The sequence below is a fragment of the Gymnoscopelus microlampas genome (genome assembly GCF_963454915.1).
Source record: "Gymnoscopelus microlampas genome assembly, chromosome: 15".
Taxonomy (NCBI): Eukaryota; Metazoa; Chordata; class Actinopteri; order Myctophiformes; family Myctophidae; genus Gymnoscopelus; species Gymnoscopelus microlampas.
In genome coordinates, this window is record NC_139952.1 from 39,040,920 (window position 1) to 39,064,998 (window position 24,079).

Consider the following 24,079-nt stretch of genomic DNA (forward strand, 5'->3'; position numbering starts at 1 on the left):
TAATGTATGTTTTGTAATAATAATCAAAATCTACTAAGTAACTACAGTGTAGTAACTAAAGTTAGAAGGCCAGGTCTAAACTGGGTTAAGAGAACAGTGTGACATCTTCTGGACAACAAAGGTTTAAACTCACGTTGAACTCTAAACTGCAGCTAAACTAATGACTATACAAGAGGCCCATTGTGCAAACACATAGACACACACATGCAGACACATTGACAAAACAGTCAGACACACACAGACACTCACCTACCCTCTTACACTAACTGCATATGTTGACATTACAAAATATGTGTGTGCGCACACACACAACACACACACACACACACACACACACACACACACACACACACACACACACACACACACACACACACACACACACACACACACACACACACACACACACACACACACACACACACTATCTCACATACTGTACATTCTTAGGCGAGACTAGAATGACTCAAATCCGATTGACTCATCTATGTTATGCACTGTACACACACACACACACACACACACACACACACACACACACACACACACACACACACACACACACACACACACACACACACACACACACACACACACACACACACACACACACACACACTCTCTGTTGGACTTTCATTTTCCAGGTCAACAGTTTACAGTTTTTATTCAAAGATCAAGCTGTCGTGTGCATTTATGTAACCTGCCAGTGGTTTTTTTTAGCTGTTTTGTTCATCCTACTATCCTACTATCCCACTTTAAAATGAGGAAACCTCTGTCCTCACACTTTTTTTTAAATTCCAAAGGCATAACGAGCAGCGTGCTACATGTAGCATATACTGTATGTGTGTGTGTGGTCAATGCACAGCAGCTATGATTACAACATAGTCTCATCTCATAGTCTCATAGTCTCATAGTCTCAATTATTTAATTTTTTTGTCATCAATTGGGTCGCAGCAACTCACAGTAGCAGCATGCTACAGTTACAACACAGATTTGTTTTGTTTTAATAGGCTATATCTTTTTTTATTTTTGCACTTTAAGACTTTATTTGATAGAGGTAGCGGAGAGACGGGAATTATGGAGAGAAAAGGGGAGTGACATAAAACAAATGGTCCAGCCGGCCAGTCATCGAGGGACTCGCTGATCAGAGCATTTTGCTTATTGCTCATCTATCCCTAAAGTGATCTTTGTCTGGGTGACAGTGTTTTCTTTTTTTACTCAACTTTAAAGCCTCTAAAATGTGTTTGTTATATTGCACTATGGACTGTTACACAAAGGTTGGCATCAAGAAATAAAAAAGGAATAATCTGAGAATAGCTGCAATAGTAAGACAGGATAACAAAATGTTAGTCCCAGTGCCCTTGAGGGGCTTGAAGGTGCTGTGTGAAAGGTTCCTACTTCTAAAGTTATACATGATCTACTTACATGTATCTCTAAATTCTTAAATTCTAAATTCTTACTTTTGGTTTCTGTATTTGTTTGCCTGAATCCAGGGTGGGTGAAGATTCACAAGAAACAGAGACTTGTTAGAACAGGTTTATTACAGTAGGGAGGGGGTGCTTACAGCTACTAAACCATTAGCCACGGTCTCCCACCATAATTAACACATTTATATGTAATGAAGGATATGACAGTAAAGTTAGTGTATGTGACCTTGTTTTTTAATGTTAGAACACAGGTTTGTTTGTTAAAAAGCTTTTTTCACTAACAAAAACAAAAAATATCACAAAAACTAAATTATCAAAAACCCACTTTCAAAGCTAGTTCAAATGAACTGAAACTACAAAAAAAACCTGGCCTGAACCAACGAAAAACGTAACTAAAATAAACTTGGCCCGAGGCTTGGTGTCCTAGAGTGCGGGACAACTATTTGGAGGGTCTCTCCACCTCTTCTGTGCCTGGGTGAGGGGCCGGTAACGTGCCCCATCCTCGAGGAGAGCCGCCTTATGGCTACCTCAGCCCAGTGTTGCAAGCACAATAAACGTGCATGCGAGTTGGAACCCAGCCAGGGATGCTGCAATAGTACTACAAATAGTGAAACTGTTACTTTTGGTTTCTAATCTACTGTACATTAGTTTGTCTAAATCCAGCATACTGTACAAACAGTGAACTGAGAAGCACTTCAACTGTGAGGTGATATTTGTTCCTTTGACTGCAACTTCATGCAAGAATTCACTGCTATTCAGGTACGTCCTTCAGGGTAATGTGTGTGTGTGTGTGTGTGTGTGTGTGTGTGTGTGTGTGTGTGTGTGTGTGTGTGTGTGTGTGTGTGTGTGTGTGTGTGTGTGTGTGTGTGTGTGTGTGTGTGTGTGTGTGTGTGTGTGTGTAATACACACACAGTATCTTCATCCGTGTTTTTCAGCTGGTATTTGCACTTTTTTTGACATTTCAGTGAGTTTGCCTTAAAAATACCATTTTGATCATTATGTAATGTGTAGTAGACTGTAGTAATGTGCTCATTCCATACCTTGTTTCAAGCAATCTATTCATCATCATGCTAACAATAAGGAGAAGTGTACGTATAACATTCAGGACAGTAAACATTTTTTGTAATTTAAAAACAGTAGGTAGTTGTGGGATGCTACTGGATGTGTGTGCTGTAGTATAGGTCCTGCCTTCGTAATTGAAGCATGTGTGTGAAGATGTTTGCACATTTTTTTGTGATTGTGCGTGCACAGCTGCCCGTGCGTGCGTGCGTGCGTGTGTCAGACAGGGTCCTTGATAATGTCAAGAAAATAAATGTCACTTAAAAAATCCATCAGCAACAGTTTGTTAATGTGTTTTTCTCACCCTTGTCTTTTAGAAAACCTTCAATTGAAAACTCAACCATGGATAATGAACGCAATGGAACGCAATGGTCTCATTGCTATTACAATGAGACCATTGCGTTCTTCTACAATCGCAGTGGGAAAGACCTCGCCAAAGATTGGAACTCCGACGGCAATCTGGTGATGGGCCTGGGTGTCAGCGTGAGCATCTTCATCATGCTCGCCAACCTGCTGGTGATGATCGCCATTTTTGTTAACCAGAGGTTCCACTTCCCCATCTACTACCTGATAGCGAACCTCGCGGCCGCAGACCTCTTCGCGGGGCTTGCGTACTTCCTGATTTTCTACACGGGGCCAAACCTCAGGCGCCTGAACGTGTGGACGTGGCTCCTCCACCAGGGTCTGTTCGAGACTAGCTTGACTGCATCCGTGGCCAACCTGCTGGCCATCGCCATCGAGCGCCACATCACAGTGCGCCGCATGCAGTTGTACACGCGCATGGGCAACTGCCGCGTCTTAGTGCTGATCGTCCTCATCTGGACCATGTCCATCGTCATGGGATTCATGCCCAGTGCCGGCTGGAATTGCATCTGCAGCCTGGACTCGTGTTCCACCGTGGCACCCCTTTACAGTAACTCCTACTTGGTCTTTTGGGCTGTCTTCAGCCTGGTTACCTTCGTTGTCATGGTGACATTGTATGCCCACATCTTCATGTACGTGCGCAAGAGGACCAACCCATACATCAGCTCAGGTGTCCGCGACCAGGACACAACCATGCCTCTGCTGAAAACTGTCGTGATTATACTGGGTAAGAAAAAGGAGATCTAATGAATGAATGAATGAATTGATTAATTGATCAATTCATTAATGAATTAAGGCCTTTGCAGACAGGGTGCGATTGGTCTCAGTGATTTTTCATTAAGTATACCTGGTTCTCACCTTAGCACCTCCTCCAATACCTTAGCACCACCCACCTGTCCTAGTCCCTCCTCCACCTCATGCCCACACCTGTTGTGTTATGATAATGAGGGGGAGGGTATATTTTTACTATGTCACTAAAGGGCTGTTTTTCTATTGGCACGTTTGACCCTCAAGGTTTCAGCCTCCAGTTAGAAACTCAAAATAGTCAGAGAAGACATAAAACACCATACAAACACCACCAGGGGGCTTAATGAAGTTCCATCAACCTCATAGACACATGAAAAACAGAAAAAGTGCAAAACCATGGCACCACCTCTTTAAAAAATTATATTTTCCTTTTTTCCGTGCGAAAAATCGCACCCTGTCTGCAAAGGCCTTTAGTCAACTAGAAAAAGTGCTCCTTGGAGCACAGGTCTCCGCCAAGTCAGGTAGGTTATGACAGGACAATGTGAAAAGGGTGGCATGTCTTCCTCGGCCTAGTGGGAATGTACGTGCAAAGTTTAATTTTGTTCAAAACAAGCCACTCCTGCAAACTTGTCTGTCTGCCTGCCTGCCTGCCTGCCTGTGCACCCTCCTGTGCAATCAAGTTCCAAGTTGGTGGAACTGCAGGAAGAAAAATCTTCCTTGGCACCATAGCACAGTGACATACTGTATTGACAATCTGCCTTTTATTATTTATTTATGTATCTCTCTCTCTCTCTCCCCTTCAGGGTCTTTCATTGTCTGCTGGACTCCTGGCCTGGTCCTTCTCCTCCTCGACGTCTTCTGCACCAGCTGCAACGTCCTGACCTTCGAGAAGTCCTTCTTGCTTCTCGCCGTGTTCAACTCGGCCATGAACCCCATCATCTATTCCTGCCGTTTCCAGGAGATGAGAGCCACCTTCAGACAGATCCTCTGCTGCGAGTGTCAGGAGAATGTCCAGGGGATGGCCGTGGAAGGGTCACAGACGGCCATGGAAGGGTGGAAGGGAAATAGTATATAAATAAGATTTTATTTATATAATATTTCAATAAAATCTAGTTTTTTTATATTGTATATATAATAGTGTAATAATATATATGTTGTAAATATAATTATAACATAAAACAATATAGAATGTAAAAACAATTCATGGTATGTTTTCTTTTAAACTTTGAAAAATGCATTTTCATTGTGATACCGATAAAGTATACTGTGTTAGTTCCATTGATCCAAGCCGGAACACAATCGGTTGATTCTTGATCATTAAAATAAACATACGCTGAAAATAGACCTCATATAGCCACCCATCTAGTGGTCAGATGGGTGGGCCGCGAACACTGTCAATATTTTCCCAGGCAAGCCCGATTCCATAAACGGTTGGCAACCGCTGCATTTGTCCGTTTCATTCACAGGGTTAGTCTCTATTCTGTTGTTTGATCAAGAAAGGACAAAGTCAGGTGAGGAGGAGGATGAGAGGAGGAGGAGAGTATGGTGACTGTGAACCTGGAGGTGTAGACGTTTAGAAAATGGGACTGAAGGACATGGGAAATGTAGTGTAGTGAATGGATGATATGGACTGTAGTGAATGGATGATATGGACTGTAGTGAATGGATGATATGGACTGTAGTGAATGGATGATATGGACTGTAGTGAATGGATGATATGGACTGTAGTGAATAGATGATATGGACTGTAGTGAATGGATGATATGGACTGTAGTGAATAGATGATATGGACTGTAGTGAATGGATGATATGGACTGTAGTGAATGGATGATATGGACTGTAGTGAATAGATGATATGGACTGTAGTGAATAGATGATATGGACTGTAGTGAATGGATGATATGGACTGTAGTGAATAGATGATATGGACTGTAGTGAATAGATGATATGGACTGTAGTGAATAGATGATATGGACTGTAGTGAATAGATGATATGGACTGTAGTGAATGGATGATATGGACTGTAGTGAATGGATGATATGGACTGTAGTGAATGGATGATATGGACTGTAGTGAATGGATGATATGGACTGTAGTGAATGGATGATATGGACTGTAGTGAATAGATGATATGGACTGTAGTGAATGGATGATATGGACTGTAGTGAATAGATGATATGGACTGTAGTGAATGGATGATATGGACTGTAGTGAATGGATGATATGGACTGTAGTGAATAGATGATATGGACTGTAGTGAATAGATGATATGGACTGTAGTGAATGGATGATATGGACTGTAGTGAATAGATGATATGGACTGTAGTGAATAGATGATATGGACTGTAGTGAATAGATGATATGGACTGTAGTGAATAGATGATATGGACTGTAGTGAATGGATGATATGGACTGTAGTGAATGGATGATATGGACTGTAGTGAATGGATGATATGGACTGTAGTGAATGGATGATATGGACTGTAGTGAATGGATGATATGGACTGTAGTGAATGGATGATATGGACTGTAGTGAATGGATGATATGGACTGTAGTGAATGGATGATATGGACTGTAGTGAATGGATGATATGGACTGCAGTGAATGGATGATATGGACTGTAGTGAATGGATGATATGGACTGTAGTGAATGGATGATATGGACTGCAGTGAATGGATGATATGGACTGTAGTGAATGGATGATATGGACTACAGACAACATACTACATACTGGAAAGCCTTGATGTGTCTCGTAGCCCTTAGGGCTCAAGGCTCAGAAAGATGTCATAGCCCTGAACAAGAACAAGCACAAAACAACTAAAATGAACAAAGATTCATAAATTCAAAAATTGCATTCAATCTGTAAACATCCTACTCAAAATAAATTGATGTCTATAGCCTATGCCTTCTGCACATTCAATGGTGATACTACCACTCTTTTATATGTATAGCACTTTGTAACCTTGTTTGGAAAAGCGCTATATAAATAAATTCATTATCATTGTCATTACCATCCCATACCCATAACTGCTAAAGAGTGATTTTTTTTTATTTATTTTTTTATCATATCTACCATAGGGTATGTTCATATTAAGTGGCAATTATGCACTGTGTAGCATTCTTTCTACAGAAAAAGAAAAGAAGGGGCACGCACACACGCACGCACGCACACACGCACGCACGCACACACACACAGCAAAAATGTGTGCCCGGTTCTCCTCAGTGGCTGAAGCAATTGATCTGAATTATCTGAACTCAACTGCGACTTCAATTTCTTCAAATCTCAGCTTATTATTAGCGTTTATGTTGCTGTAGCAACATAAACGCTTGTAGCAACATAAAATTGGGGGGGGGGGGGGGGGGGGGGGGGCGCGACAGGACTTGCAATAACCCCACGTTTGCAACTACTTTCGCCTGCGCACTTCACCGGGTATGGTCTAGTTCATATAACCTACCAGTCTATTTTGAAACTGTCTTTTTTGGAGCTGTCATGTTCATATGATCTATTTTGGAGATGTCATATGACCACTGTGTGCCATCAGCTGATTCCCCTCTGCTCAGAAAAGTTGACTGTTTTTTTGTTTTTAGTAAAAATAAAAGGAAGTAACAAACACACCCCCTTTTTCTACAAAACACATGCATTTGATCCAGTAACCATCTGGATCTGAGGTGACATACATTTTCCTTCAACGGCAACTTCATTCATTGCTATTCAGGTACGTCCTTCAGTGTAATCTGCAGCATAATGGTTCAGTTAGTACAATAGATTAGATATAGTATAACAGATAGACATGTTTTATAAACATGTTCTAATACTACAACTTCATCAGTTTATTTGCTAACTGCCTTCAAATTACTTATTCAAACTTAGTGTGCTGATTTCAAGCAGTCTATTCATTACCATGCTATCAGTAAGAATTCTGAGAACAAGAAACAATTTTTGTCTGCCAGTGAAAAGTCACTGGTTCAATTCATAATTCATTTGTACATACAAATGAATTATGAATTGAAACAGCCACTTTTCACATTGTGTTCACATTGTGTGTAAATATGACTGGAAACTACTTTTTTTTACCGGTAAGCCAAAAACTGTCAGAGTTAAAATGACGTGGATGAAAATCATCCACTGGTGTTCTTCCCTTCCGAAGTACAGGATGTCATCTAACACCGTCCCTCTCTTTATCTCCCCATCTAGTAAGAAGGGACAAGACATGACGATGGATATCAATGCCATCATGGACAAGATCACTATCGTGATCTATACAATCACAGTTTTCCTGGGAGTCACAGGCAACTCTATTGTGATCTGGGTAGCCAGCTTCAAACTCAAGGTGGATATGAAATCTTCACTTAAAATGCTTTGCTTTATTGAAGCGGTACTATGTAACCTTTTCTTAATAATGAAAACAATTACCTTTTGTCCAATCTGTATGGTATATGTTAATACAATAGAACTTATACAATTGCGGTGGTTGTATTTTGTCTCCCTGCTCTTCTGTTGAGACATTTAGATCTTGTCAAAGGTCATGTCTGTACTATGTTGATGAACTTCATAGGAATTAGTTAGTTGGATGCCTATAAAAAAGTTGCTTTGAAAAGTACCATGTTTTGTGTTAATGGTTTGTAAACCTTTTTTTAAATTAGTAAGATACTGATTTTGGAATAGAATTCACAAATTCTACATGTGAACATGTGACGTGTGACAGCTGTGTAATCCCTTACTTACTGGTTTCAATGAACTGTAAGTGCCTAACAAATGTACTTCCTCTTTTTTTTGTCTTCTTCTCTTCTCTTTTCTCTCATCGCATCTCCTCCCCTCTCCATTCCTCTCCATCTCCTTTATCATTCATCTCCAGCCCTCTGTGAACAACGTGTGGCTGGTGAACCTGGCCGTGGCAGACCTGATCTTCTGCTTCACGCGTGTCCTTTCCCTCGTCAAGAAGCTCTTCTTCAACCACTTGCCCATCAGCATGTTGGTCTGCAAGTTCAACGGATACTTCAAGTACGCCAACATGTTCTGCTCCGTCTTCCTGCTGGCCGTCATCAGCATCGACCGTGCGCTGTGCGTCTGGTTTCCCGTCTTTACCAAGAATCGTCGCACCTTGCGAGCAGCGCGGGTGGCAAGCGCCTGCGTCTGGCTGTTGGCGTCCGTCTTGAGCGGCCCGTACTTCTATTACCGAGAAGTGTACGTGGGGAAGAACAACGCGACTAAATGTAGCCTGGAGGGGAAGGACTCGAACCACACCAATGACAAAGCTGCCACACTGGCGTTAAACATCATTCGCTTCTCGTGTGGCTTCGTGCTGCCTTTCGTCGTTATCCTTGTCTGCTACATCCTGACGGGCATTGGAATCCGACGCACGAGCCTCTCGAAGAAGTCTCGACCGCTTCGCATCTTGGCGTCGCTGGTCATCGCTTTCTTCCTGTGCTGGGCGCCCTACCACTGCTTCCAGCTGGTCAAGATGTTTGACAGAAAAAGTCTAGTGGTAAAGATCGGGCTGCCAGTGGCAAAGGCGTTTGCGTACTTCAACAGCTGTGTGAACCCGCTGCTCTACTTCTGTATGGGTCTGGACGTGAAGGAGAGACAGAGCCTGGCGGGGGTGTTCCGTAGGGCCCTGGCCGAGGATGAGGACAGGACGTCATCCGCCCAATCTCACGCTTGCACCCTGGATGACAGCTGTAGCGAGACGCAAGCCAATACCTAACAGCAACGTGAAGCATAGTCAATTTCATTTCCTGACATTTGTTCAATTTATGTTCCCATGGCATGACACTAAAGTGTGTCTGTCTGACTGTTTGTACTGTATGTATGAATCTACTGTATGTCCCTACAAATACGGAAGTTCTGCCCAAATATGGAATGACACGTCATCAATATTACGTTAGTCTTGCCCAAATATCAGGGTTCCACACACACCTCCAGATGTACTGACTGGGCAGGGCGGTTATTAGATGGCATGGCTCTGACATCTCTGTAGGACCTAGGTGTGGTGTCTGTTCATCTTAAAAAAAAAGCCCTGGACCGATACTACTGTAGGAAGTAACAAGGAAGTGACTCCATCATTTATTTTTACACATATGTTTTATATTATGTTTTAAATATTTAAATGAATCTATTAATGGAAATCAGATCTGGCTGAAGCTTTGAACAACTATGTTATATGTCACCATACATTATTTAAGTCACAGTGAACACTGGGATTTGACCTTTTGTGGTTTGACAATTACACTGTACCACTGTACTGTAAGTTTCAACAGAAGTAAAGAATAATCCTGGAAGAGGTTATCTCACTACTATCGTTATCAATGTGTTGAATCTGTAACTCAAAGTGACAAAGCACAGTGCATGAACACATACTGTACACTACACACACACACACACACACACACACACACGCGCGCGCGCGCACGCACGCACGCACGCACGCACGCACGCACGCACGCACACCAGCTTATCTCAGTGAAGCAGATGTTTTCAGAAATATGAAGCTGAATGAAGCAACATAGTTATTCTACTGTAATCTCATACGTTTGTTTAAAGTTTGTTCGGTAAAACTTTATATTAAGGTCGGGTCTATAATGTGTTTTAACTACTTTTATAATGCATTATAATGTACTTATAAGGCATTACAGCACTTGTTAAAAATGTTTGTAATTATGCATAACTACTTATAACAACGTTTATGAAGTATTATAATTTAAAATAACATCATTTGTAAATGCTGGTCATAATGCATTATAAACTCAGTGGAACAGCACATTATAACTACCAGGTGACACTTCACACATTCCCTGCCAATCACGTAGATCTACGTGAATGCAAATCCAACCGTTCACTACCAATCACGTGAATCTACGTAAAAAAAAAAATCTTTTTGCGGAAGCACAGTGAAACCCTCTGTGATTAGCAACCATCAGGGGATCGATCATACTGGAGATAAATATTCTATGACTACTTAAAAACGTTAGAAAAATCGAAAAAACCCTGGCAGCAGCAACAGAAAGCATAGTGCATAGTACCTGGCACTGGCAGTGAATGTGTTGTTAAAGGTTGGGTCTGTAATTAATTATAATCACATTTATAATGTATTCTAATGTATCATAATGCATTATAATGCACTTATAATACTTCATAACACTCATTCTAAATGTTTATAAATATGCATAGCAACTTAGCAACTATAACAAAGACACGTTATAACTAAGTTATAATGTGCTGTTCCACTGAGCTTATAATGCATTATGACCAGCACTTATAATACGTCATAAACATTGTTTATATGTTGTCATACATTATTATAAACACTTATAACGAGTGTTATAATGCCTTATAAGTGCATTATAATGCATTATAAATGCACTTATAATGCATTATAGAACCGACCGTTAAGTTAAGTGTTACCGTTTGTTCTTCTACATTTTGTTACTTCTACTTGCTTGGTGTGGACAGCCCCTTCATGATCCAGTAACACAATATAAACAGAAGGTCAAAGTGTTGAATAAAAGAAAAGCAAGTAGAATGCATGACAATGAGAATTATGTACTGATATTACAATTTGTTGCCTGAAGAGGGTGCTAAATGTGTTTTTAGAATAGTCAGTGCTCAAGTGCATAAGTTGTTCACCTGCCTCCTAATAAAGTAGGCATCATAGTTTTTTTTTATTTTGCTTCTCTGTGTCGTTTATATTTCCCCCACATTATTGTGTGATACACAACAGTGCCCGAAACACTACAACAAACTGCTCCGGTTGTATGGATTGATTGACTGAATACTTTATTAGTCATGTAAACAGCCTGTGGTACAGTAAGACATTATCCCAATAAGACCGGGAACGCATCTGTGTGTCATTCTTAGATTCCTTTGGCTATTCAAAAATAGCAGATATACAAGCTCATAGTATATCTATGAGCTTGTAGATCTGCTATTTAAAAAAAAAAAATGAACATTTGTGCAAATCTTTTAATATATATATATATTTGTAAACTTATGTTGCTATTTATCAGTGGTTCTTAAACTTTTTCATGTCAAGGACCCCCAAAATGATATGTATTTGTCCACGGACCCCATCTGAAAACATTTGGTTCCAGGGACCCCCAGAAGCTTTTAGTTAAAAATTGTAGTTAAAAATGTATATATATTCAAAGATTTGAACACATTTTCACGATAAAAAAAAAAAAAAATAGCAGATCCACAAGCTCATAGCACGGCACTCTGTGTGTGCAACAACAACCAGTGTGTGCATTCCCTCATTAGGTCACTCCCAGAATGACGTTGCTGTGTGTTATGCAATCAGCAGCACCAACAGTGTCAAAGGGTCCGCGGCAGCAGCAGCTGCTAGAGCTTATAGGATTTAAACAGAACCAACTATTACTATCTATCCTGGACATCATCTGACACATCACCTCACTGGAGGCATACCAATAAGTGTCATTCAATGAATGTGGAACATTGTACAGCCATTTAACAACTTTAAAGGGATAGTTCACCCCGAAAATGACTTTTTTTCATCGATTACACACCCCATGAAGCCTTGAATTCATGGATATTTTTTCGTTTTTGTCGCATTCCTAAGCCAATAATTTGATGACCAGCGCCGGCTCTGGTAGGAGACTCAAAGTGTAAACTTTAAGTCTCATATACCGGAGACATTAGCATCTTTCTGCCGGTCATCATTATTGGCTTAGGAATGCGACAAAAACAAAAAAATCGCCATGAATTCAAGGCTTCATGGGTGTGTAATTGACACACATTTTAACAACAAACAAACAAAAACACATAATGAGTGATAAGCACTTTTACTTTGGTACTGTAAGTACTATTTTGATGCCAATACTTTTGTATTTTCACCCAAGTAAAAATTTGAATACATGCCTTTTACTTGGACTTATCTGACACATTTGTGGTATTACTAGTTAAAACGATTTTTTTCTACCATTGCATTAGCATCCGGTGTGAGGGGTTTTCACCACTTCTCCCCGTCTCTGACCACATTCCCAGCATGGTTCCTCATGTCCAGAGGATCTGATACAAACCATATCCCTTTAACCCATTAAGACCTGAGGCCGCTTCTACAAATGCTTTCTAAATCAGTAGCCCTCAAACTTTTTTCCTGCCAAGGACCCCCCCTCCCCCATTTGAAATGTTTTGTTTTGTGCCAGGGATCCCCCATTAGAAAAGATGTGTTCAAAAAATGCTAAATTATTATTAAGTAGTGTCCAGGATTACATGCTTAGGCAATTGGCACTGGGTGAAAAAAATGGGTTACAAAATCGTGGGATCAAAATTTAGAAGAAAAAAAAAACATTTTTCGAACACTTTGGAAAGATTTTTCATACATTTAAAAAGCAGATGTACAAGCTCGCCTCTCTGACCTACTTACTTACTTACTTAAAACGGTTGCCTCCCGGTTGGTCAGATGGAATCACTGTTCTAGATCATTGGTTAGAACCCGACCACCACGGGACTCGGGCAATCAATTAATACCTTTGCAACAACTATATTAATGGCAAGTATTTCTCACAGCTTTAAATCCAAAAATCCGAATGAACCCTTTAAGGAACCCCCGTAACTCGGAGAGTGTATGAATGGAACCAAATGGACCCATGAGGGTCATTAATCCTGCATCTGTCATGCATCTATACAGCATTGTACAGTGATATCCATGTCAATCCAATGCTTTTAATTCAACCCATTAATCCCATATTTGCACTTCTGTCAATTGTGTTTGTGAATGTAATCTATAGCAGGAGAGCAAAATCCTCTTTCAAAAATGAGTCCCTCCTTAGGCATACTGTAGAACAGAAGGTCAACAATGAGTTGTAATGACGAGCCAAGAACAACATAAAAACCTGAAATCAAGAGAATTTATTTGCATATCATATGAAGCATCAGAGCCATATTATCCTAGCAGCACTGCATAAATGCAAATTGAAATAATAAACAAACTACTTACTTAATTTTTTCCACTTCACATTTACACCCCACCCCCCTGTGAGCTTATATTTGAACCATAACAGATAAGAGATGAGCGATTGTGCCATGTTGCAGTACTGAACTAATCATTTTGAACTTTTAAGTAAATACTGCATAGAACTAAATAGTGATTTAAAGCACCCAATCACCACTAGCACAAATATACCTAAGTACACTCACCAGTTGAAAACAGGTCAGTTTATTCCATTTGATTCATTGATGTTTCATGTTTTTATTGACACAAATAGAACAAAACATGACAATTACATTTGTATAGGCTAAAACACCCAAAAGCTTGATGGCTTATTTCCATTGTGGTCCTTTGAGTGCGTAAAATGAGTGCTACTGTATTTGTTGTTTTTTCAGTTGTCCTCCTTTTCTCAAAAACAAAAAAATGAAATCAATAATACATTTCATTCAATTTCAACATGCAACACAATCGTCAATGGCTGTTTTTAGAAATTGTCTTTAGCCATTTGTATTTGGTTGTGTTGAGATCTTGGTATCATGCTAGAATAGATCATGCTTATACACTATTGCCGCTGTCTGGGGCTGGGATACTATTCACATGTGGTGCAACATCAACCAATTCCCATGTCTGATTGTATCTTGGCGAATCATTGCCTTCCTGTATTCTCCATGCCTGCAATATCGCCATAATGATATGATGAGAGAAAGAAAGTGTCAGTGTAAATGTAATATAATGACATTGCAACAGCAGTGCTAGCACAGATTAATTTCCCTTTGAAGTGTGTTAGGGTTTTTTATGTCATCTTGTCTTGAACCTGAAACCTAACCACAAGACCCTGACTCATGACTAGTTATTACTGGCTTTCCTTTTAATAGTTTCACTTCCTTCTGCTTTGCCAGTCTGTGTTATGTTCTCAGCATTTTCCTGTTCAGTGTACAACAGCGTGAAACATGTCTATGTGGCATTTGACTTCCTATATACCCTCCAATACACCACAGACTGCACTGCGTGCATTACATTTCTACACAATTAAGTTTGTTAACTCCACACATCACAAAAAATGTACATGATTTTAACAAAGTATGAAGCTTTATATGATAAAGTACTTTTGCATTTAAGTTTACATGCATGGTTCATCCTTGATTCTTCAAGAGAAAATTATGCCATTTTGTAAAGTCTTTTTTGGTATGTCATTGCAATTCTACATTTAGAAGAATCTGTGTAAAATGTGAGAATGTGTATTTAATGCAAATCTTTGTGTGAAACATTCACTTTAAAGCTTATAACATTGTAGATATTTTGCTTTTTAGGCAACCCTCTTTGAAGACAAATGACCAGTGGCTCAGAATGGGGTCAAAAATAAAAATAAACTGTGTCACAAATTGAACAAACGTCCAGACTGAAAAAGCCTATTCTTCATGTTCACAATGCTTGCGTCCCGCTACAGCTGTCATCCAGCGTGCGCACGTGAGATTGGGTTGACGATCTCCCGTCCTCATCCAGCGCCCTGCGGAACACCCCAGCCAAGCTCTGTCTGAACCTTGACTTCACGTTTAGACCCATACAGAAGTAGAGCAGCGGGTTCACACAGCTGTTGAAGTACGCGAACGCCTTTGCCACGGACAGTCCGATCTTCACCGCCTGACTTTTTCTGTCAAACATCTTAGCCAACAGGAAGCAGTGGTAGGGCGCCCAGCACACAAAGAAAGCGATGACCAGCGAGGCCAGGATGCGAAGCGGTCGAGACTTCTTCGAGAAGCGCGTGCGTCGGATGCCAATGCCCGTCAGGATGTAGCAGACAAGGATAACAATGAAAGGTAGCACAAAGCCACACGAGAAGCGAATGATGTTTAACGCTAGATTGGCGGCTACGTCTTCGGCGTTGTTGGACTCCTTCACCTCCAGGCTACACTTGGTCAAGTTCTTCCGCACGTACACTTCCCTGTAATGGAAGTACGGAGCGCTCAAGAGGGACGCCAACAGCCAGACGCAGGCGGTTACCACCCGCGCTGCTCGCAAGGTGCGACGATTCTTGGTGAAGATGGGGAACCAGACGCACAGCGCACGGTCAATGCTGATGACGGCCAGCAGGAACACGGAGCAGAACATGTTGGCGTACTTGAAGAAACCGTTGAACTTGCAGATGAACACGCCATAGGGCCAGTAGTCGAAGAAGAGCTTCTTGACGAGGGAAAGGGCACGCGTGAAGCTGAAGATCAGGTCAGCCACGGCCAGGTTCACCAGCCACACGTTGGTCACCATGGGCTGGAGATGAAAGAGAGAAAATAATAATAAACAGTGGTGGAAAAAGTACTCACATTTTCTACTTACTACTAAAAGTTGCAATACTGCAACTTCTAGTATAGAAATACAAGTAAAAGTCTGGAATTCAAAATGTACTTAAAGCGATTGTAGGCAAGTTCAGAGATAAACAAAAAAAAAAACTGTTGTCAAACACCACCCCTCCAGCAGTTCGTTTCCGAGACCACCAGGGGCTGACGCAGGGGGGCCTTCTAAACGGGCCATGCCGAAAATAGGTTGCTTTATTCGGATACAATGCGTGGAACTGCCCGCCCCTGCTGGTTCTCTGATTATTTTTTTTTAAATAGGCTCTTTCATGATAAATTGACCACATATATGAAGTTAAACAACTAAATTCTATCCAAACGCTATCTTAAAAGTAAATTCTGTGCCTCAAAAAAGAAGTTTGAGAGTGTTTTAAAACCGAAAGTAAAAAGTTCACACGGACACGCACGGACGCGCACATGCGTGAATTAATTTACATCCCGACAAACATAACATAAACATAAACAGTAGGGAAAATACGGATTTCAGAAAGAGGACTGTGTTTCAATGCAGGAAACACCCCAGCATCATTATATAGTGGCTGATAGAGGGGGGAAAGGCAAAATATATATATACAAATATTTTTTTACTTTAGGCTTAATGTTGCCTACAATAAAAGTACAAAAGTATTGGTATCAAAATGTACTTACAGTACCAAAGGTAAAAGTACTCATTATGCAGAATGTCCCATTTCACAAGTTTTCAAATGTATAAAATATATAAAAATCTTTTGAAAATGGCAGATCTACAAGCTCACAATGCGTTGCACCGTGACACATAGTGGGCTTGTAGATCGGCTATTTTCAAATTGTCAAAATGTATATAGGGCTGAAGTGGGTAATGTATGTTTTGTAATAATAATCAAAATGTACAAAGTAACTAGTAACTAAAGTTTTCAAATACTTGTACTAGAGTAAAAGTATAATATTTGCCTCTGAGATGTAGTGGAGTAGAAGTAAAAGTACAGAAAATTGGAAATACTCCAGTAAAGTAAAAGAAGTAGCTCAAAATTGTACTTAAGTACAGTACTTGAGTAAATGTACTTAGTTACTTTACACCACTAATAATAACAATAATACTAATACCTGGAATTTATATAGCACTTTTCTAAGTGCTCAAAGACGCTTTACATGTGTGTAGGGCCAGGGGATAGGAGGAAAAAAAGAGAACAAGAGATGGAGTGAAGGACAGGGAGGGAGATGTGATGAGAGAGGACAAAATGAATGAGAAGAGATGACAAAATAAAATGAATGAGTGGCATTTAAAAAAGTAAAAGTTTCAAAATTCATATCCACCTTGAGTTTGAAGCTGGCAACCCAGATTACTAAAGAGTTGCCTGTGATTCCCAGAAAAACAGTGAGTGTATAAATGACGATAGTGACGTTGTCCACGATGTCATCGATGTCCATGGACGAGTCCTGCCCCTTCTTACTTGATGAGATGATGTAGACAGGGATGGAGGAGTTGGTCGACATTCTGGTGGATGACAAGACATGTTCAAGTTATTTGACTCGTACAGTATTTGTCTTACCATGAGAAACTTTCTTCTGACTGTACAGGCTCATTTATAGTAAAAAGAAAAAAAAATACATAAGAGGTAAAGCCATAGCTGAGATAACTGAAATACTAAAGAACACAGTGAACAGAAGGCTTGCATGAAGTTGCACAAACACCTTACAATATATATTTTTTATAAAATGCATGTGTTTTGTAGAAGGGCGTGAGTTTGTGTTACTTATAAGCACATACTAACAACAAAATAAATCAAAGAGACAACTTTTCTGAACAGAGGGGAGGGGAGTCAGCTGATGGCAAACAATGTTCATACCTCCAAAATAGATTGGTAGATTATATGAATGAACATGGGAACTATGAATAAAAGCTTAAACTGGAAAACATGTGGGAAAGAAATAGTGAGAACAACAACACTGTGCGTGTGTGTGTGTGTGTGTGTGTGTGTGTGTGTGTGTGTGTGTGTGTGTGTGTGTGTGTGTGTGTGTGTGTGTGTGTGAGTGTGTGAGTGTGTGAGTGTGAGTGAGTGTGCGTGCGTGCGTGCGTGCGTGCGTATGCCTGAGTGTGTGTGCGCGCTGTGTGAGTATACAGAGTGTGTGTGTGTGTGTGTGTGTGTGTGTGTGTGTGTGTGCGCGCACGCGCTGTGTGAGTATACAGAGTATGTGTGTGTGTATAACCGTACATACGTACATATTATATGAGTGTGTGTCAAAGGGCAGGTGAGAGTGTGTGTGTCTGGCTGTGTTTTGTCAGTGTGTCTGCATGAGTCTCTCTGTGTCCAGTGTCCACATAATGTTTGCATGCTCGGATGCTCATGGTTTCATTCTTGCGTTTTGTTGTTGCCGGGCAGAAACCTTGTATTTCCATATTTCAACGTTTGTCGTAAATTAATGCCCTACTTGATCATACAAGAGTGTTGTACAAAAGTAATGAAAATAGCCAATCTACAAGCTCAATCACACAACACGTCACAGCTTGCAGATGGTCTATTTTCACTATTTTAAAATGTTTTTTTTTTTTTTGTTTTTTTTTTAAGTTACAGGGTCCAGCAACGATTTGTAGCCATGATTAGGAAACAATAGCCACACTTCCCCTTTTCACCTCATGTTTTCATCACCCCACGGATGCAATGCAGCCACTGAACAACATGCCTTAAAGCGTCTGTGTCATTTTAGTTTTTTTGCATTGGCTATTCAAAAATAGCAGCGTGTCACTTCGTGCCGCACTGCGAGCTTGTACATCTGCTATTTTTGCACATTTAAAAAGAAATATTGAAAGTATAAGAACTACTGATTTAGAAGGCATTTGTCGAATCGGCCGCAGGTCTTAATGGATGAATAGTCTGCAAAACGCCCCTGAGCTCTGAACAGTGGTCCTTATCTGGTGTCCAACAGACAGTCCAAGAGACTGTGGACAGTATTAGCATGGACTTTGTTCTTATGTTTGATCCAATGATGGTGGTCATTAGCTCAAGTCGAGGCTACTTGTGGCTAAATGGAAACAAATCATAGGCAACGATATGGTATTGGGGGGATTTCTTTCATCTTTCATTCTGTCATTCCGTCATTCTGAAACAGGAAATAGACTTCTGCAAACTGTTGCCACAAATCTAGAAGCCCACAATTGCCTAGAATGTCACTGTAGCTGCAGCATTAAAGGACGACTTCACCACTTTTCAACATATCTTCATATAATAGGTCCTCACTAATGCTCATGATAAAATGGTACAATTTTTTTCTAATCAGTCTGTGTCTCAGAGGAGGGCTGTGGACAGTTCAGAAACCCTTCTACCAGTGACATCATCGATGGGGAATCCAAGCTAATAGAAACTGCAGGCTTTGTATTCCTGGAAAGTTGCAATGCGATAATAGTCTCGCGTAGCCAGACCCCACAGAAAATGAAAAACAGCGACCTCTGCTTTTCTGATATTCTGTGGAGTCTGGCAGGAGTATAATGTTAGACTAGAGCGCAGGGAAACACCGGTTTCATGTCTGCCTATAGCGCATCACTTCCGGTTGGTGCGACCATGTTTTCATTCCCACTAACAATATTTCTACACGGAACACTAACACCACTTCTCCCAGAGAACATGGATGGTTTTGGTTATAAGCCCACTTGTTTCTATGATGAAAGAGTAATTTAAAATGTGAATATCTTTCCGTGGTTTTGTCCGCTCCGAGGACGCTATTGTTAAATTAGTTTCGGCTAGTTTCGAGGGGGGGGGGGGTGGATCATGGTGGATGGACACGTGAATCCCGCCCACTACATTTGATTGGGTAAAGCGCGGCCCACTTCCTGATCTGAAGACACGCCCACTTGTAGCCAATGCGCACTGGTTAGGACAAACCGCTCCGACAGATTCCACCGCAGGTCGGAATCTGTTCTTGAGAGATTAATGCGATAATAGATCCCATTGTTCTCGACTCAATACAAATCTGAATAAAAAAATTGTAATCTTTTTTGGGGGAAAAATCCTGCCTAACGATGATGTCACTGGTAGACGGGTTTCTGGACTGTCCACAGCCCTCCTATGAGACACAGACCAAGTAGAAAAAAATGGTATCATTTTATCATGAGCATTAGTGAGGACCTATTATATGAAGATAGGTTGAAAAGTGGTGAAGTCGTCCTTTAACATTTACATTCACTGGAACACTAATAAGAAACACTAATTAGACAGGGTGTCCTGTGTGTGTGTGCGTATATATCTCTAGGAAAACAACCAGATTCCTGTATAATATCCCGTCTTCTGCCCACATTCATATTCATTTGTCTTTACATTTTTGGCAGGATTATGCCTAATCTAATGTAAGCCATGAACACCATTCTATTTTCAGACGTGTGCCCCGAGCAGCTTCTATCACGGGGGTGATCAATCTGGGAACCCATTCTGTAAAACAAAACGTTTTTAAAAAGGAAAAAATAGATTTCCTAAACAAAAATTGCACAGGACAAATAACTCAATATACAAATGGTACAGGTAAAAATTACCTGCACCAAATAAATAATAATCAATATAAATACAATCAATCAATGTACCAATATGGCCAAAGTAGTTCAACAGATTCATTTATACCGAGGAATGGAAACAATTATCTCAAATAATTTCGATCAGGTGTATTGTGTCATAATTATGATAAGCCTTAGGTGGACTACAAAAGACAGCCTAGTGAGCCAGCATTCATGTCTGGAGAGCGGAGCTGGGTCAACGTTATGGGGCCAAAGCCCAGCCTGACGACTACACTCATTATCTGGAGTGGGTGGCGATTGCATGCTGGTCAGGGCTGCTAGCGGTCAGTGGTGTAAAGTAACTTACTCAAGTACATTTACTCAAGTACTGTGCTTAAGTAAAATTTTGAGCTATTTTTACTTTACTGGAGTATTTCCAATTTTCAATACTTTTACTTCTACTCCATTACATCTAAGAGGCAAATATTATACTTTTACTCCACTACAATTATTTGAAAACTTTAGTTACTAGTTACTTTGTAGATTTAGATTATTATTACAAAACATACATTAACCACGTCAGCCCTATATGCATTTCGGCCATTTGAAAATAGCCGATCTACAGCTCACAATGCGTCACGATGCGACACATTGTAAGCTTGTAGATCTGCTATTTTCAAAAGATTTTTATACATTTGAAAACTTGTGAAATTGGACATTCTGCATTATGAGTACTTTCTACTTTTGGTAATTATTTTTACAAATACTTTTGTGCTTTTACTCAAGTGAATTTTGAATTCCGGACTTTTACTTGTAACAGAGTATTTCTACATTGCAGTATTGATACTTTTACTTAAGTACAAAACGTGAGTACTTTTTCCACCACTGAAGATAGGTAGCAGGGCGTACAGGGCGAGGTTGCAGCATCAGGCAGGGTGAGTCAGTGATGAGATACTTGATTCTCTAGTTCAGCCATTCCCAACCAGTGGGCCCTGAGATTACTGCAAGTGGGCCCCCAAATAATTTGCAGAACTCTTTATTTATAATATAACATTAATTTATCATTTTAAAAAATACAACAAAAAACAGACAAAATGTCATGGATTTTTTTTTCTTTAAAACCTTGAAAGATGTGTTTTCATTGTTATTCAGATTAATAGCAACTTAAAGTATACTATGTACAGTAGGTTCCATTCCAACATGCTCTGATACACGTGGCCCACCCATCTGAGTACTTAACACTTAGTGGTCAGATGGGTGGACTATCACTATCAAGATTTTCAAGTGGTCCTGATCTAGAAAAGGTTGGGACTGTTTGACTCAGCTCTTGATAGGACTACCGCTACAGAAAATAATACATTTAAACTGTAATTTGAGGCAGTATGTTCACATTAGTCGTGTTTGTAAACATTTAATTAAACCAAAACTATTTAGTATTTAGACTGTACGTGAATATAACCCTAATTTACGGTATTCGTTCAAAACAATCCCGGATTGGGCCTTTAACCATTTATGCCCTATTTTATACTTTGAAGTATGATGGTGTCGAGGCGAAAATAGCAGATCTACAAAATGTACTTGTGACCTACAAGCTCACAACTATGTGACACGTGTGTAGATATGTTTTTTCCCCGCCTATGATGACATGCCCAAAACGGTGACGCCAACTGGTCCGGCCCTCATCAAGTTACTGTACCTTTGGCCCAGTGCAGCCCTCGCCCCGAAATGAGTTTGACACCCCTGAATTAAGCTATAGCTGAGATACCTCAAATACTAAACATCAATTCAATTAACCAAATTACAAATCGCTGCAGATTACATGAATTGCATGAATGCCAATGAACAGAATGCTTGTATAAAAATATGAACATGAATATCACCTTAAAATTATATTTCTTCTGGATGCATGTGTTTTGTAGAAGGCCATTTGTTTGTGTTACTTTGTTTTTTAAGCTCATACTAACAAACAAATGTAATCAAAGAGACAAATTTGCTGAGGTTGAAAATTGTTAATATGGAGTATAAGATGAAATAACAAAGGTTAATAAGTAGATCTACTTATAGTATATTCCTTACCTGCTGGTATCACAGTGTTATTCCAGTACAGCACAGGTCAGGTGGTTTAGTCTCGCCGGTTAGAACATCTATAGGAGGCTCTACAGTATATACTGGGTATGCACATACAAAGTGAATGTGAGGTAGTTGTGATGCAGTTTCTATTGGCTTGCTTATGGTGGTGGTGGAGTGCGTGCGTGCGTGCGTGCGTGCGTGCGTGCGTGCGTGCATGTATGTATGTGTGTGGGTGTGTGTGTGAATACTTTGACCCCAACATCCCTGCACTTCCTCTCTCTCTCTCTCTCTCTCTCTCTCTCTCTCTCTCTCTCTCTCTCTCTCTCTCTCTTCCTGTTTCCCCTGCTCTACTTTATTTCAGTTCTCTGTCTCTCTCAGAGAGTCTGTCTGTCTCTCTCAGACAGTTTGTCTCTCTCTGCCTCGTTTGCATCATTTTCTGTCTTATTTTCTGCTATCTGTCACACTCACTTTGTCTCTCCATTTTTGAGCGGTGTAGCCGCTCCTATAAGTGGGTTTGGGACCCATCCGTGGGGAAAGTATTTCTTTCCGTTGTGAAAATGTGTCTTTCGCTGTACTGTGATTGGCTGATTGGTATTCAGACCCTTTGCTCAGTACTGTGATTGGCTAGCGAGACGCATGATGAAATTACTGGTGCATAGATAGCACCACTCACTTAAAAAGTCTTTCCATCACTGTGATGACCACTGTTGTTTTTAAATAGCACCGCTCACTTCACTTTTTTGTTTACACATGCGCGCGCGCGCACACACACACACACACACACACACACACACACACACACACACACACACACACACACACACACACACACACTCACACTCAGTGTTTAAGCTCAATACATAATTAATTACAGTACTCTTAATGTACTAAGTAAATGTACTTAGTTACTGTCCACCACTGACCCTAACAGACTTAAACCACTTAAAGGATGTGTTTGTTTTTGTTAAAATAAGTTAAAGCTCTGTATTGTGATATCGTTTTTGATCAATTGAATACTTAACACTTTGCAAAAAGTACAGTGGTACAATTATACAATAATAACGGTATTGATAGTAATCTTTAACAGGGGTCTACCCGTCTCTCCAGCTCTTAAGTAAACCGAAAATACGTTTTCAGGTTGGGATACCAATGTCATCCAATCGGGAGACAGAACTGATACAGGATAAGTGAAATTGAAAGTGATGAATGTTATGACCCTTGGGATATGTTACGGCCCTATGTGGCCTCATTCTATGTTTTAACCCTCTGAGTGTTTTCAGTGTCCCATGGTAATTGGAGGATGGAGTGGAGATAGGAGGAGTGGCGTGGTGTCTGGAGACACACCTGGGCCTCATTCCATATCAGTCAGCAGCCAGCAGTTTAGGGCTCTCCCTGAGGGCCCTAAACTCCATGTTTGTCAATTCTATATATAACTCTATATATAATTCTGTCTTTTGGATTTTAAACTGGTGATGGCTGGCTGTGTTTGGGTACTGGAAAGGGGGGAGTCTATATTTTATGTTACACCTGGTGACACTTATAGGAGGGGTCGTAACGATGACACAAAAATCTATATTAGAAGCCTAATATTACTAATTGGACAGCTATATTTGTCTCTCCTTTAGGATGCACTGCAACCAACACTTCTGGTTAATAGCCC

The 24,079-nt window shown here is 40.4% G+C and overlaps 2 protein-coding genes across 2 annotated transcripts; one reads left to right on the plus strand and one right to left on the minus strand.

Moving 5' to 3' along the window:
- Nucleotides 1–2,828: 2,828 nt before the first annotated feature.
- On the plus strand, nt 2,829–9,404 carry LOC311061785 (uncharacterized protein; the record flags this gene model as incomplete). Its single annotated transcript, XM_084080482.1, has 4 exons — nt 2,829–3,576; nt 4,400–4,649; nt 7,794–7,929; nt 8,455–9,404. The coding sequence occupies 4 exons, from the start codon at nt 2,829–2,831 to the stop codon at nt 9,301–9,303; spliced, it is 1,983 nt and encodes a 660-aa protein (XP_083936608.1). The 3' UTR covers nt 9,304–9,404.
- Nucleotides 9,405–13,925: 4,521 nt separating this feature from the next.
- Nucleotides 13,926–22,539, minus strand: LOC311061942 (chemerin-like receptor 1). Its single transcript, XM_084080657.1, has 3 exons — nt 22,426–22,539; nt 17,184–17,364; nt 13,926–15,807 (listed from the first exon to the last, which is right to left on the minus strand). Exons 2-3 carry the CDS (start codon nt 17,361–17,363, stop codon nt 14,965–14,967), a joined length of 1,023 nt encoding a protein of 340 aa, XP_083936783.1. The 5' UTR covers nt 17,364; nt 22,426–22,539; the 3' UTR covers nt 13,926–14,964.
- Between the last annotated feature and the right edge of the window lie 1,540 nt (nt 22,540–24,079).